The 16607-nt window shown below is 37.2% G+C and overlaps 1 protein-coding gene across 1 annotated transcript; it reads left to right on the forward strand.

Moving 5' to 3' along the window:
- The first annotated feature begins 7765 nt into the window (after positions 1-7765).
- LOC121970168 (coatomer subunit beta'-1-like) lies at positions 7766-14576 on the forward strand. Its single transcript, XM_042520684.1, has 12 exons — positions 7766-7900; positions 7984-8075; positions 8164-8280; positions 8605-8719; positions 8826-8897; positions 9929-10125; positions 10232-10325; positions 10489-10595; positions 12418-12550; positions 13316-13430; positions 13989-14024; positions 14297-14576. The coding sequence occupies exons 2-11, from the start codon at positions 7993-7995 to the stop codon at positions 14006-14008; spliced, it is 1053 nt and encodes a 350-aa protein (XP_042376618.1). The 5' UTR covers positions 7766-7900; positions 7984-7992; the 3' UTR covers positions 14009-14024; positions 14297-14576.
- The last annotated feature ends 2031 nt before the right edge of the window (positions 14577-16607 follow it).

Consider the following 16607-nt stretch of genomic DNA (forward strand, 5'->3'; position numbering starts at 1 on the left):
TTGATCTTTTGCGTTGGTCCGACTTTCAAATTGATCCAGACTTGCCGACTCCCGGACCTTCTGAGCTTTGGGCATGTAATGGTTATTAAAATTAAAAGATCGGATGATTATAATAATATCCTTTGACGATCCCTTCGTGATTTGTAATGACCCTTCAATGAAAAAGATCTCTAGGGGTTTCTTTATATAAAGATAAGGAGAAGAGAAAGTAAAATTTTTTTTTTTTAATATATTCATTTCTTATTCTGTTCATCCTTATATGTTTACAGATCTATCTTAACATTCTTATATATGTAATTCTCATCTTCTGTTCATGTGCTTGAGTTATAATCCACAGATCTATTTTAACATTCTTATATCTGTAACTCTCATCTTTTGCTCATGTCCTTGAGTTATAGTTCAACATTGAATTTCATATAACATAGCAGGTATAATTACAATTTTATATAATTTTCCTTTAAGTTTTAGAGATATTTTATGGTCACATAAAACACCCGATTTTCTTCTCTATTTCAACCATCCTGCTTGTATTATATGTAAGACATCTCTTTCAATCTTTCATTGTTTTATAAAAATGATCCTAAATATTTAAAGCTATTGGTCTTAGCGACTCACCATCTCATATCTTAACAATTGTCTCATTACATCTAATATTGCTAAACTTAAATTCTATATATTCAGTCTTTATTTTACTAAGCCTAACACCTTTCCCTTCTAGTGTTTCCTGCCAAGATTCTAGTTTAACATTTATTCTTTCAGGTATTTCATCTACTAAAATAATATCATCTGCAAACAACATGCACCACGGTACTTGTCTTGAAAGTGTGTAATGAGTTAGTCCATAATTAGTATAAAGAGATAGAGACTTAGAGCTGATCTTTGATGTAACCCTTGTAGGATCGTTATGCTGGGGGGGGGGGGGGGGATAACACTCTTGACTTTCACTCTTTTCGTAAACCGTTTCAAGAGTATGTAGCGAAAATAAAGAAATAAACAAAACAATGACACAAGTTGATTTTACTTAGTTCGGAGCCTGTGACGACTTCTACTCCAAGGTTCACACTCGTTGAGTGTTTACTCTGAGAAGTTCACTATCAATCTGTAAATTCAAGTACAAAGGTGAAGTATAATGACAAAATAATTGAAGTACTATGAATACTTATACTGACGACTTTAGAATTCGGAGAGGTGTGCTTTGGGTTGTCGGAGTTGCGTAACGGCTTCATAGACTTGTCTTTGGAGTAGCATGCAAGAGTGGAAGATGTTCTTAATGATTCCTTGTTCAAGTAGCTGGTTGAACCTTATTTATATAGTCGAGTTGAACCTGATCCAGATCCACTGATCTCGGGATCATTGTTTGACTCGATGTTGATCGGTCGACTAATCCTTCTGAATCTGTCCAGCTTTCCATCTAGATGCTGCCACTTTGGATAGAAGTCTTCGTTCAGTCGACCGATCCAGCCATTCGGTTGACCGGACCTTTGACGCTCCCCCGACTATCTGGTCCAATCAACCCGATCTTGGTCCATTGATGTTCATCCACTTATTCGGTCGACTGAACCCGAGGTTCGGTCTGTTAGGACCTTCGGACGCGGCTAGAGAGGGGGGTGTGAATAGCCGACCCCGAATTCACGTTTCTTCCTACAATTTTAGTTAGCGCAGCGGAAATAAAAGATAGAAACGAAACAGGAGAATATCAAACCTCAAACGCGACGATATAACGAGGTTCGGAGATGATACTCCTACTCCTCGGCGTGTCCGTAAGGTGGACGAATCCTATCAATCTTGTCGGTGGATGAGACCCCGGAAAATCGGCTAATAAAAACTCCTTCTGGGTGGAGAAACCTCGCCACAATCTCTCTTGCAACAGCAAGATTGGAGTACAAAGATAAAGCAAGAAGCCAAGAACAATATGAATGTAAAAACACTAGTTTGCTTGCCTTCTCGTCGACTGGTGATGAAGCAACCACTTCACGGATGCCAACAACAGCAGCAACTGATCAGTTGGAATCCAGCCGAGGGAAGCTCACACGAAGCTTCAGCAGTGGAGAGCTCAGCAAAGCTCAGATCGCAGAAGCAAGAAGAAGTCAGCAGCACTGTTATCACCTTCCTTTTTGTAAAGGCCTTCAATCTCGATTTATATACTGAACCTGATAAGAAGACAAAGAAGACACAGAAATCTAGCCGTTGTGCCTCAACGGCTAGGCCTGGACCGATCAGGCTATGGCCTGATCGTCCAGGAAATCCCTGATCGGTCTGTGGACCGATCAGCCTATAGGTGGATCGGTCCACAGACCGATCCCCTTATTGTTTTCTGAATCCCATCGCTTCTTACTGATCGGTCACCAGACCGATCAGATAACCCACAGAAAGCTGCTGTGTGGTTACTGATTGGTCACGAGACCGATCAGATAACTAAGGTATCACTGGATCGATCGACAGACCGATCCAGAAAGCCAAAGTATCACTGGATCGGTCAACAGACCGATCCAATGCCTCTGTTGGTTTTAGAGCTTCCCAGCCTTAAACCTTAGAGCCTTTCTAGTTTAGAGAACGAGCTACCGAGCCCTCTCTGACCTAGTCCGGAGAACGAGCTACCGAGCCCTCTCCGACTTCGTCCGGTCCAGAGAACGAGCTACCGAGCCCTCTCCGACCTAGTCCGGAGAACGAGCTACCGAGCCCTCTCCGACTTCGTCCGGTCCAGAGAACGAGCTACTGAGCCCTCTCCGACCTAGTCCGGAGAACGAGCTACCGAGCCCTCTCCGACTTCGTCCGGTCCAAAGAACGAGCTACCGAGCCCTCTCTGACCTCGTGTGCCAAGATTCCATGCTTGGACTTTTTCCCGTGCCAAGCTCCCTGCTTGGACTTTTCTGTGCCAAGTCTCCATACTTGGACCTTTCCTATGCCAAGTCTCCATACTTGGACTTTTTCCCGTGCCAAGCTCCCTTCTTGGACTTTTCCGTGCCAAGTCTCTATACTTGGACCTTTCCTATGCCAAGTCTCCATACTTGGACTTTTTCCCGTGCTAAGCTCCCTGCTTGGACTTTTCCATGACAAGTCTCCATACTTGGACTTTTCCGTGCCAAGTCTCCATACTTGGACTTTTCCTATGCCAAGTCTCCATACTTGGACTTTTTCCCGTGTTAGGTCAACTCAAGTCGGGTCAACCAGGTCAACCTTGACCAAAGGTTGCACCCACAATCCCCCAAGTTCCTATTCTTGTCAAACATCAAAATACAACTTCTCTATTCTTGTCAAACATCAAAATATACCTCGAGTCAGGTCAACTTGAGTCGGGTCACCCAGGTCAACCTTGACCTAAGGTTGCACCAACAATCTCCTCCTTTTTGATGTTTGACAAAAACCATAATCAAGTTAGGTTAAACTTAGGTTTTCCAATAGTTCTCCAATGTTCTTCCTTGAACATTCTCTGAACATTCTCCCCAAACTCCAATGTTCTTCCTTGAACATTCTCTAGACGTTCTCCTCCTTTTTGACACACATCAAAAAGAGTGAATCAAGGTCAAGAGTTTCTTCCTAATGAAAGTCCCATACCTTTCATTGAAACCCTTAATTTCCCCCTTGATACTAAAATCAACAATCAACTTAGTGATAATCACTTATATAAGAAAAACTTGACGAGCAAAAATTTCCCCTAAAAGTCAACTCCCCCTTGACCATTAGGTAAAACTCCCCCTAAAGGTCAACTCCTCCTTGACCATTGCACCAACAATGTCTTGGAGAGTTTCAACCCTTTAGTAATCTAAAGCACCAACTTCCATAGCTGAAATTTCAGACAACAGTCGAAAATCTCGAAAATCAGCATTTTGGCACGCTCTGATCGGTCACCAGACCGATCAGGACTCCACTGGATCGGTCACCAGACCGATCCACACTGCCCTGGATCGGTCTAGTGACCGATCCAGACTTCCCTGGACCGATCAGGATCTTCTCTGATCGGTCCACAACTCTCTGATAAGAATTTCTGATTTTTCTCCCGAAATTCAGAAACCCCTAAAAAATCACAGAAAATTCCAAAAATTGTAAAATTTTGAGGATACATTCCTCATAACATATATTATCATGGAAAAATAGTTTTCTATGAAAATAACTTCCATTTTTAAATCTTGATACAAAGTTCGAAAGACTTTGAAATAGCTCAAGGTTAATCCATCTTTGTATCAACTTGCTCAATGATGAATGCTATCACTAGAAAAGCTTCATCAAGGTTTTTCAAATCAATTTTGAAATGATCTTAAATCATTCAATTTAGGACCACAATCTTAGGGTTAAATATACATGACTTGTACGCAAGTTTTCCCTATGATCCTCAATTTCGAATTAGGCTCATCTAGGTACAAGAACTATGCACCTTGATCCTAACTCATCATCCTAATATCTCACACACATCTAAGGTGTATCAAACACATCCAAGTCAATTTTGATGTGAGATATGGGTTTAGGTCATCTTAAGCTAAGTTCTCATGTATTTTCTAAACAACAATTAGATCTCCATATCAAATTGTGTTTTAATCCTTAAATCAATTTAATTGATCATAAATGCAAGAGATGATGACATGACATAAAATAATATCATAAGTAGAAATATGTGCCAATGTCATGATGTCATGACATGAGGTATGAAACTTAAATAAGACATGACATATAACTAACCTAAGTATTATCATGACATTTCAAATGATAATAAGTTAAATATGATGTCATGACATGACATATGACAAACAATGTATGACAAATAACATATAAAGGTATAGAAAATACCTAATTCTAGCCTTAGTTGTCATTTTTAATAATTTTGATCATTTTACCATGAATTCTATATTCCTAAGTGTAATAGACCTAAAATCATATACTAAAGATTTTTAGATCACTATGTGCCAATTAGATTGACCCTAGAAAACTCCTCAAATGTGGTTGGCACATCCTAATCACCTTAGGAATAATTTTTAATTTCATTTTCAAGGCTTGATTATACCTTGAAAATTCCTAAAATGCCATCTTTTGCCATGAGTAGGTTAACTACCTATCCAATTAAGGTTGACATACCCTAAACCATCTAGCGTGAAGGAATCACGCTCCTAGGAACCCAATACCTATTTGAGCTCATTGGGTTCACTAAATATTCACTAGGGATGACTTCCCTAGCAACCCTCCTAATGACCCTCCTAGGCTTTAAAGCCTTGGTCATCTGGGATTCATCAAGATCAACTCTAGGGGTGACTCCCCTTGTGACCTTGGTGATGGTCTTCTTAGCCCTAGATCTTGTTCCATAATCGAATGAAACATTATGATAAGCGGGCTTGACCACTTGAGACTTAGGTTTGTGACCCAAACCTCTCATGTCCTTGGGCTTTGATTTTTGACCCTTAGACCCTAGAGTTGACTTCTCCAAATTCTTAAGAGCCTTTTCTAAAGTGTCAAGTCTTGACTTCAAGACTTGATTTTCCTTCTTTAATACCTCAAGCTTTAATTTTCCATTTTTCTTTGAGGTATTCCTAGGCATATGTCTAGTTGTTTTGGGATTCCTATCTAGGTTTTCCTTAACCTTAGATGAGTTAACTCTAGGGTTGACATTTCTAGCATTGTCCTTATCTAGGCTAACATGTTTGGAACCTAAGCACATGTATCAGTTTCTATGGTTATCATGCTTATCATTATTGATAATTGCAATAAAACTACTAGCATGTGTCTTATTAGAATTGCAAGAATGTGCCTTAAAGGATACCTTAGGGTTTGCCTTAGCTCCCCCCATAGATGTGCTTGGTCTCTTGTCCTTGTGAGGTTGCCTCCCCCTTGGATATTGACTCCTATAATGTCCCCTTCGCTTGCATTGGAAGCACACCACGTGCTCCTTGCCCTTGCGTATCGGGACTCCGGCTTCCTTGACTTTTGGTGCCGGTGGAGTCTTCCTAATCCTCTTTGGACATTTACTTTTGTAATGCCCATATTCCCTACACTCAAAGCACATTATATGTAATTTACTTGAAATTAAGTTACTTGAGTTACTTAGGGTTGAGGATGGATATAAGCTCTCTCCTTCATCCCTTCCGGAGGTAGAGGCTTCTTCTTCTTGCTCCAGTCTTGAAGAAGAACTCTCCTCCTCTTCTTCCTTAGATGTTGAGTAGCCCTCAACTTCTAATTCCATACCTCCATGATGTGAGCAACTTGGCTCACTTGACTCCTCTTCATGACTTGAATTGGAGCTCTCCTCATGGAACTTAGCCAAGTTATTCCACAACTCCTTGGCATTGTTGTATCTACCTATCTTACACAAGATATCATTAGGTAATGAAAATTCAAAGATTTTCGTTACCTCGTCGTTGATTATGGATTGGTGGATTTGTTCCTTCGTCCACTTCTTCTTCTCGAGAGGTTCTCCTTCTTTATCCACCGGAGGAATAAAACCTACTTGTACACAATTCCAATTTACTAGGTTAGTCATAAGAAAATACTTCATTCTTACCTTCCAATACGCGAAGTCGTCGCGATCGTAGAAGGGTGGAATCGTGATGTCTTCTCCATGTTGATCCATTCTCTAGCTCGTGCTCCCCCGGGTGTTAATCCGACGACGAGCAACCTGGCTCTGATACCACTTGTTAGGACCTTCGGACGCGGCTAGAGAGGGGGTGTGAATAGCCGACCCCAAATTCACGTTTCTTCCTACAATTTTAGTTAGCGCAACGGAAATAAAAGATAGAAACGAAATAGGAGAATATCAAACCTCAAACGCGACGATATAACGAGGTTCGGAGATGATACTCCTACTCCTCGGCGTGTCCGTAAGGTGGACGAATCCAATCAATCCGTCGGTAGATGAGACCCCGGAAAACTGGCTAATAAAAACTCCTTCTGGGTGGAGAAACCTCGCCACAATCTCTCTTGCAACAGCAAGATCGGAGTACAAAGATAAAGCAAGAAGCCAAGAACAATATAAATGTAAAAACACTAGTTTGCTTGCCTTCTCGTCGACTGGTGATGAAGCAACCACTTCACGGATGCCAACAACAGCAGCAACTGATCAGTTGGAGTCCAGCCGAGGGAAGCTCACACGAAGCTTCAGCAGTGGAGAGCTCAGCAAAGTTCAGATCGCAGAAGCAAGAAGAAGTCAGCAGCACTGTTATCACCTTCCTTTTTTGTAAAGGCCTTCAATCTCGATTTATATACTGAACCTGATAAGAAGACAAAGAAGACACAGAAATCTAGCCGTTGTGTCTCAACGGCTAGGCCTGGACCGATCAGCACATGCTCGATCGGTCCAGAAATCTCAAGAGGTGGATCGTCCACAAACCGATCCCTATTGTTTTCCAATCCCATCGCTTTATCGACGGTTACTGCATCGATCGATAACCCACGTAAAGTCGCGGTGGTTACCGACTGGTCACGAGATCGATTAGATAACTAGAGACACCGGATCGGCCGATGCACCGATCCGCATGCAAACAGTGGTCATCGACCTGGCCAATGCATCGATTCAATGCCTCTGCTGGTTTTAGAGCTTCCCACCCCTAAACCTTAAAGCCTTCTAGTCTAGAGAACGAGCCTACCGAGCCCTCTATGACCTAGTCCCGAGAACGAGCTACCGAGCCCCCTCCGACTCTCGTCCGAGATATTAATTATTTACTATGGATGTGTATGCTGCTTTACCCATATAACATACAATATATTGGAAATTGTATATTTATTTATTTTGTGTTTCTTTCAGCGAGATGTTGTTTCCTCTTACCTAGAAAATGGTAAGCCGGCAGATGATGATGGGGTAGAAGAGGCATTTGAGCTTCTGCATGAAGTAAATGAACGTGTTCGAACTGGTATATGGGTTGGTGACTGTTTCATTTATAATAATTCTTCTTGGCGACTAAATTATTGTGTTGGTGGCGAGGTAACCTTCAAATTTTTTTGCTACCTTCTTTATTTCAATGTATGTTTTACACAAGTATAATATTATTGGTTTGTCATGCTTAGGTCACCACCATGTTTCATTTGGACCGCCCTATGTACTTGCTGGGATATCTTGCTAGTCAAAGTCGGGTGTATCTTATTGACAAGGAGTTCAAGTAAATTGGCATGAGGATATTCTCATTTTTTCATGTTTCATTTTTCATTGATGGGTTATCTTTGTCTAAAAACCTCTGTTCATTTCAGTGTTATGGGCTATACCTTACTCCTCAGTTTGATTGAGTATAAAACTCTTGTTACACGTGGGGATCTAGAACGTGCCAAAGAAATTTTGCCATCGATTCCAAAGGAACATCACAATAGGTACATAATTTCTCCTGGGGTTCCAGTTTTTCTTGGCCTTGTTTGCTAGTAGAGCTGTTTAGTAAATCGAGTTAAGTATCTTGATCCTTTACATTACACTAACCATTGTCAAATTTTATAACCCTGATCATATATCTAATTATAATCCAAATTCAAAATGCACTTGTTTTCTGATACCATCTTCCTATAATTGTAATTACAAGGCTCTTGAATGAAATTGTATTTACATTAGCTCAAACGTCCAAGTAATTTTGCTTTGAACATAGTATATCCTTATTATTTTTAATTTGACATTGAATATTAATTGGAACTTCAATATGTTAGTGTGGCACATTTCTTGGAATCCCGGGGAATGGTAGAGGATGCTCTTGAGGTAGCAACTGATCCTAATTACAGATTTGATTTAGCTCTTCAGCTTGGTCAATTGGAAATTGCAAAGGTACATTTTTGGATACTTCAATGTTATAAAATGTTTATTCTTTTTCTTAGCATTGTACTTGTGTGACTAGGTGTCTTCTATTATATTATTGTTGTTTCCTCTTCAGGAGATTGCTATTGATGTACAAAGTGAATCTAAGTGGAAGCAGTTGGGAGAGCTGGCTATGTCTACTGGAAAGGTAATATGAAACCTTGAAAACTTTAATTTGCCTACAAAGGCATGAATATATAAGTTGGCAAGATTCCCTTGTAGTTCAGCAATGAAAAGAATTGAAATGAAAAAGGAAATGTTTTGTTATTCAAGTAGATTGACTTATCAATAGCAACTATTCTGGTAAAAATGGACTAAAGTTCTAGCCTTGAGTTTCAGCCAGCAATTGGCATTGAATGCCATAGGATAGCCTGAAATTTTGTTGTGGCAATAAATGGATAACTACACAAGATATGGGTGTTGGAAAGAGTACTGAGAAATACCCATTTAGTCCTCTAGCCTTCTCATCGCCATTTGCCCTTCCTGTTTCATAGCTACAAACTGAAATGGGAAGCATGGAGGAGTGGTTTCTTTGAAGACTCAAAAGTATGATTTGCAAGCATGTTAATACAATGCTAGCAAATGAGTATAAGTTTCAATTATCTTTTGGAAGGACTTTGGTCATCTGTGGTTAGAGACTTTTGGGACCCTATGGATGAGCTGGTTCGCAGTAAAAGATCATCATTTTATGGTTTCAAGTGGAATGCTAGAAAAATGGGTAGAATTTGATCCTGTGTTCCAATTATATTTTGGAAGGACTTTGGTGGTTCATGGTTAGAGGCTTTTGGGACCCCCCTATGTGCAAGCTGGTTCACTGAAAAAGTTCCTTATTTTGTATTCTCAAGTAGATTAATTAGAGATATTTTTGAGGAATATGATGTAAAATTGGTTGGTGGGAGTATGCCATATTTTATACTGTAACTTATTCTGTTAGCATTAATTGGACATTGTGGTATTTTACTGGTTCCAGCAAGGACAGTGCTATATTCTATGGTAATGCACTTAATTTCTTAATTTTAATATCTGATGGATCTAGTCATCTGTGTCATTCTAAATTTAGTGTATCGTCTCTGAAAACTAGCTTGTTGAATTGGAAACTTTCTATGTCATTTTGCCCTAATACTTTTTGACAGCTGATATAGTACAGGGACTGACTCATATTTCATTCTTGTCATGCAGTTAGAGATGGCTGAGGAATGCCTATCACACGCTATGGATTTGAGTGGGTTGTTGCTTCTTTACTCGGCCATTGGTGATGCTGAAGGGATAACAAAACTTGCATCTCTCGCAAAAGAACAAGGAAAAAATAATGTTGCATTTCTTTGTCTATTCATGCTAGGTAAACTGGAAGGTTGCCTTCAGTTATTGGTAGAGAGGTAATTTCATATTGTAATGGCTGTGAGCTATTCTGCTATTTCTATCTTATATTTTTGCTGCCTTGTGAAAATTTATCTTCCTTCATTAAGCATCCATGTTTTGCAGTAATCGCATTCCAGAAGCTGCTCTGATGGCGAGGTCGTATCTTCCAAGTAAAGTATCAGAAATAGTATCAGTTTGGAAAAAGGATCTTAGTAAGGCATGCTTTTTTCCTCCACTGATCCTTTTTCTAAACAACACGCTTTTTGTTAAAATATATGGCAAGAAAAGTTGGATATATTTACTTATGAGATGCTTAGGTGTCCTTGAAATTGCCTTGTGAGGTTTGCAACTCTATTTCCTGACTTTTTGATTGTGTGAAGGTCAATTCAAAAGCTGCTGATTCTTTGGCTGATCCTGAAGAGTACCCTAATTTATTTGAGCATTGGCAGATTGCTTTGGCTGTTGAGTCAAATCTTGCTCCTAACAGGTTTTGATTATATTGTATCTTATATTTTACGACTTGCACTCATTAACATAGGGTATTCTATAAAATTATTTCAGTACAGTGAAACAACTATATTCCGTTGTATTCTCATGATGAATTGTCATAATTTGGTTCTGGATTCTTGATAAGGGACATAAAAGGCCCTTTTCATACCTAAATATTAGGATAATGTTTGGATTTGTAATTAGGCTTACTATGGGATGCTACTCATTTATTTTTCTTTGCTCAATTTACTTTTTATCTAATATGATATTTCAATTCAAATGAGTATGCTTGTTTGTTTGGCCTACAACTAGTTTGTTTAACTTAGAACTTTGCTAGAATTGACTGTGGAATAAGCTAAGAGGATTTTTAGTTTCCAATCCAGCTTATGTTGTCAAATGGCTGGATATGATAACTGGCCAATTTTTCTGTTGTATATATGTATTATGAAAAAAACACGCATTCACAGCTCTGAGGTGATAGTCAATAAGAGCAGGATTAATACATGTGCAGTCTAACAAATTCCTATTATTTTATCAAATATTTATAATACATGTTGACCTAGACAGTCCACAGAATTACCTTTACTTTGACCATAAGGAGAAGACTGTTTAACCATATCAATATTGACTTGGACCTTAACAAATTAATGATTGGTTAGTCTGAATAATCTTGATTTGGGTCATAAACAGATGAAATGTGATCCTCACTGCATAAGCCTATGGATCCATTTTTTTTTTAAATGATCTGCGTCTTATGTCTACTTTTCTATGAAACATACATCTAATTGCTCAGTAAATCTAACTGGGAGCTGTTACACATTATTTGTTGAAGTATTAAAAAAGTTGTTAACCTGTTTGAAAAACATTAATGTATTAGAGGGGCAAGGCAACCATTGTAATATTTTCAACATAGCAATGACTTTTGTGCTGGAAAATGAAACAAGGAATCCTCTGTATGGAAAACTTGAGAAATGGCACCCATTATATAAAGAGAAGAAAAATGAGAGGACCTTTTTTCTTTTTTTTGTTTAACGTTTATACAATTACATTTAGGTTTAACTTTTAGTTCTCATCCCACTTTATCCAAAATCTCAACCTTGAACAAATTAACTGCATGATATATAAAATGTCATTATATCAAAGTTATTTTAGTATTTGCAATGACTAAGATAAACTTGCATATGAAGGTTTATCATTGGGCTGTATAATTAATTAGCTATTCTTAAGTCCTTCCTTAAATTGTCTTTGTAAATAGCTATAAGGTTGTTTACAACTGCAGTTGCTAGGAGTTTTGCTTGAAACAAATCCCATGTTACGATATCGATTCTTGTTTCTCTTAGTCTGGTAAGTATAAGTATTTTGTATTAAATTTTCTTCTCTTACACATGCCAATTCAATCAAGGTTTCTGAATTGGCTGCTAGAATTTAGCACTTCAATAGACCAATGTATTCATTATCTATTGAAATAATTTAGCTCTTCGACATTCTAAAGTATTTGTTATATATGAATAGAATTCATCTCTTCAATATACCAATGTATTCATTGTATATTAAAGTGTGAAATTTGTTAATCCTAAAGTTGGAGTAGGGAATTTGATGGTTATGCAAAGTGTCAGTCTCAATAACATTCTTTTGATTGATTGGAAATGGGCATTAGATAATACTATCTAGCAATTTTAACTGGGTAGTTAGTTCTCAATTCTCATGTTTTTCTTTGATTAGTTTGAGTGTTTGTGTTGTCTCTCTTGGATTCAAATGTTTGCTTGAGTTAGTACTTGTTTCAACCAAGTTAGTTACCTGAGTGTCATTTCCAATTACAGGGGTAAGTATCCTCCATCTGAGGAATACTTGAGCTATGTGGAAAAGTCCAATATTAATCTTGTGGAAGCTTTTAGAAGAATGCAAGTTGATGAAGAGAGCACGCCTCTTGAAAACGGTGACTATGGCCATGAGGTAGGAGCCAAATTTTTTTAGACTATGATAACTTGGCTCATTTCTTATGCAAACTTCATACAGTCATGTTTATTGGAACACCAAAGAACAGGGTTTGATTTTGATCAAATCTAAGTTGTTTGTAGTGTTCAAGCAGCAAGTGGATACTGTTCTTGTACATAGCGAACCTTATCATTTTGAAACTGGTCAATTTTGTGATGATTACGTGAGCTTGTTAAAATGGAAAATTGTGACGGTATTTTGATGGCACCAAAATGACAACAATGTTGTATGGGATGGAGAAAAAAGCTCCTTAAGAGAGTAGTATCCAATATACTAGGAGAAAAATGAAGTGAAGGATGATTAAACAATTAAAATATTTGGCAGGATAGGCTGTTCACTCCTACATGACTAGTTGATAAAAATATTTTTTTTGACAGAATAGGTTGTTCAATCCTGCATGATTAGAGTGTACAATGGTATTAGGACAATAAATGCTAGAACTTTGCTTCCTATGAACAGTTTAGAGATGGATAAGCCTGACATCACTAATTTACTCATCAATTCTTTGATGTCAGCAACAGATTTCCTATTCCTATATCTATTTCATGAAGTCGCAAGAAAAGTTGAAATTTCATTTCTTAGAATAGAAGAAATATAAATTGCTTCTTCAAGTTGGTTATTCGTCACTTTCTTAGGATAGAAGAAATATTAATTGCTTCTTCAAGTTGGTCATTTGTCATACTTCTATTGGTGTTATATTATATACTGGCAAACAATATGCAGGTGATACAGGAGGATGGGGTAGAGGAGAGCCCAGAGGAACCTGTTGAAGTTGATGTAGATGATTCTACTGATAGCTCAGTGCTTGTCAATGGGAATGAGGGTGAGGAACAGTGGGGTATGAATAATGAAGGAACTTCCTCAGCCTAAACGCACTTGGTTCAGCCTCTGTAAAATCGAAATTTTGTGTCTGGTGATTAATTGTTTCTCATTCTCAATTACCTCATTTTCTCTCGAATGGTTCTAATGCTCGTGATATTAGTAAAAGCCAGGAACTAACTGAAATTTTGGATAGAGCCTCAACAAAATACATATTGAAGCTTGTCTTCATTGGAGCAATATACAATTGGTTTTCAATATTGTTGAAACTGATTCTCAACATTATCTGTATTTATGAAATCCTTGTTTTCCTTAGTTTGAAGCTGAATTCAATGGATGACATTTTTAGCATGCTTGAATCCGTTACCCTGTTTACTCTTGGTTTCTGTTTGAGAAAAAAGAATATTACTCCATTTTTTTTTTAAAATTCCTAGTTATCTGAATTCTTTGAGTTCTTAAGTTCATTGTCTTGTTGCAAATTGTATGGATCTGTTTTGAATTATATGGTTTATTTCTTTGCTTTGTATTTATGTTATACTGTAATTCTATTGAGTCTCTCTTTATATTTATCTTGCAGTGCTAACTCCGCACCAATAGCAACTTCTCAGGAAAGGTATCTTCAATAGCTCATGAAGTTTGTTGACCTTTTTTTTTCTCTTTGACTTTTGATTTTGTAATCTGGATATGCAAACAATAGAAATATATTGTATTACATCTCATTTCCCCCCCTCATGTGAGTCATTTGCTGGTTTGTTGGCACTATTGAACTCGCATTTGTTAAATGATTCAGTCTCTGTATTGCATAATTGGATATAATTACTTTTTTTTTAAAAAAAATAAATTATGTTTGATGTTTGACTTTACTCTGCATTTATTTATGGTCAGGCTCTAGAAGCAAATGTCGTGGCACACTGTTATCCTTCCCACTTTGAGATTTCTTCCTTGCGATCCTTCAGCTTCCAGAATTGCGAATCATAATAAACGCATTCATGAGATAGCATAAATCTAAGTTGTTTGTACACCGTACCCATCTTAGAGATATAGTTGAGGTTTCTAGATGATTGGTTTCCCAGCAATCCTTATTTGGGAATAGCAGACAGCTTCTTCCAGCTATTGTATTCAATCATATCATTTATATAGATTTATTATTCGCTTCTTACAGAAATTTCTTGAGCGTAGTAATTTTGTTGATCTCTTCATCCTGGGCGAATAACAATTGAATGTTTCTATGGTTTTTCATTAGTCTGATTGAATCCAAAAACCATTACATACTGCTGAGCTATTTGATGCAGAGTTATTAGGTTTGTCTTAAATCTTGTTTTCAGTATGTTTTTGATAAAATTTTATAGGGCGCGTGGGACAATAGAAAACTGGACTTATTTTTTTTGAAGTTTGGATGTGCCAATAAGCATCTAGCCAGGCATGATTTATACTTCCTAATAGTTATTACTAAACTTCTTATATACTAATATCTACTTGCCAAGTTTAGAAGATGTATTTTAATAGTTGTGACAAATGCATCTGACTTCTAATCCCAAGAAAATGCATGTGGGAAACTTAGAATAGAAACGGTTAAAGAATTTTTAAGCATTGCTAACAGTTTATAGAGCTGTGTAACAAAGTTAGCTCATATCTTTGCTGATTGGGTTGCATGCTCGATGAATGCTTCCTGTCGAATACATAGAATATAATTTTACATGATGTAACTAATTCAAGTTGACTCGTGATAGATAGGGATGTAATCGAGCCGAGCAGAACTCTTGATGTTTGAGTTTGGCTCGTTTATAATCGAGCTGAGCTCGAGTTTTATTTAACGAATATATTCATGGTTCACGAGCTTATTTGAGTTTTTATCGAGTCTAAACGAATTTAATAAATATAAATTATAAATTTAAATATTCATTAAAAATTAAATTATATATTTTAAAAAAATTATAATATTTTTGTTAAAATTTATAATTTTATTTTAATAAATAAATTTAATATATTTATCTATGTTTTTCATAAGTAGAGTGTAAAATTTATAAATTCAATATCAAAACTATTCTTTTTTTTTTATTTAAAAATTGATTTATGAGTTTAACGAACATATTCATGAGTTAACGAGTCGAATATTGTGAAGCTTGAGCTTGGTTTGTTTATCTTAACGAGTCTAATTAAACGAGCTCAAACGAATTTTTATCGAATCGAGCTTCGAATAGCTCACGAGAGGCTTGATTCATTTACATCCCTAAGTGATAGACATAATTCCATTGTTGTATCAAAAATATTTGTTGGGGATTGATGTGCTTCTCAACTTTTAATCGGATTCGATTTTTCCCATGGTCCCAAATTTTGAATGTCTGTATGTTGTATGGTTGATTTGAATTTAATCTAAGAGCTCTACCATTTGAATAGTCCAAGAGTTTAATGTGTTATTAGTGCCTTAAGGAAAATAACTAGATATCGGATTATCATTGGAAAAGAACAGCATGATTGACTGGATGATAAATGTTGGTAGTTATGAACCTGTTCAGTACCCTTTGAGGTTGATGTTTGTAGATTCAACGTTAAATCTGGAATCTAGTACAAGTTCATATATAGTCTTCCCGATGCAACTCATTCTTAAACCAAACCACTATCTATTGCTTGGATTACAATCAAGTTGATTCTTACAATTTCATAGATTATTTGAAGCTTGATAAGTTTGTCTCATCCCTAAATTTCTCATTGTGTTTGTTGCTCTATGACTGACAAATGAGTCAATTGAATGTTGCCATCGCTCAACCTAGCCCACGAATTGTGTTTGACTAGGTATTTGTCTCGATTGGCACGAGCTTGATGGTTGCACCAAAAAGGGTCCACTCAAAACATGTTTGGTTGTGGACCTATTGAACACAAACCAACTTATTTATTTTAGGATTGTGGCAAGCATCTCCTAAATTGTACCAAGTAATTCCATAGATTTGGCTCACTTCTCTAATGATAACTAGCATATACACAATTTTATATTTCATTCCATAGGTATTTTACTTTATATCCCAATATTGAGCAGCTCCAAACTCAATCAAACCCAAATACCTACAAAGATACATCCAATTATCAGAGATCCATAGTTGACTTCCTTCAACTGCTCACGGCACAACGGCGGAAAAGTATGCTAGCAATTAAGTTTAGGAAATCGTCCACATGTATGTCACAACACTCTCCCCTCCGG

Source organism: Zingiber officinale, chromosome 4A (genome assembly GCF_018446385.1).
Source record: "Zingiber officinale cultivar Zhangliang chromosome 4A, Zo_v1.1, whole genome shotgun sequence".
Lineage (NCBI taxonomy): Eukaryota > Viridiplantae > Streptophyta > Magnoliopsida > Zingiberales > Zingiberaceae > Zingiber > Zingiber officinale.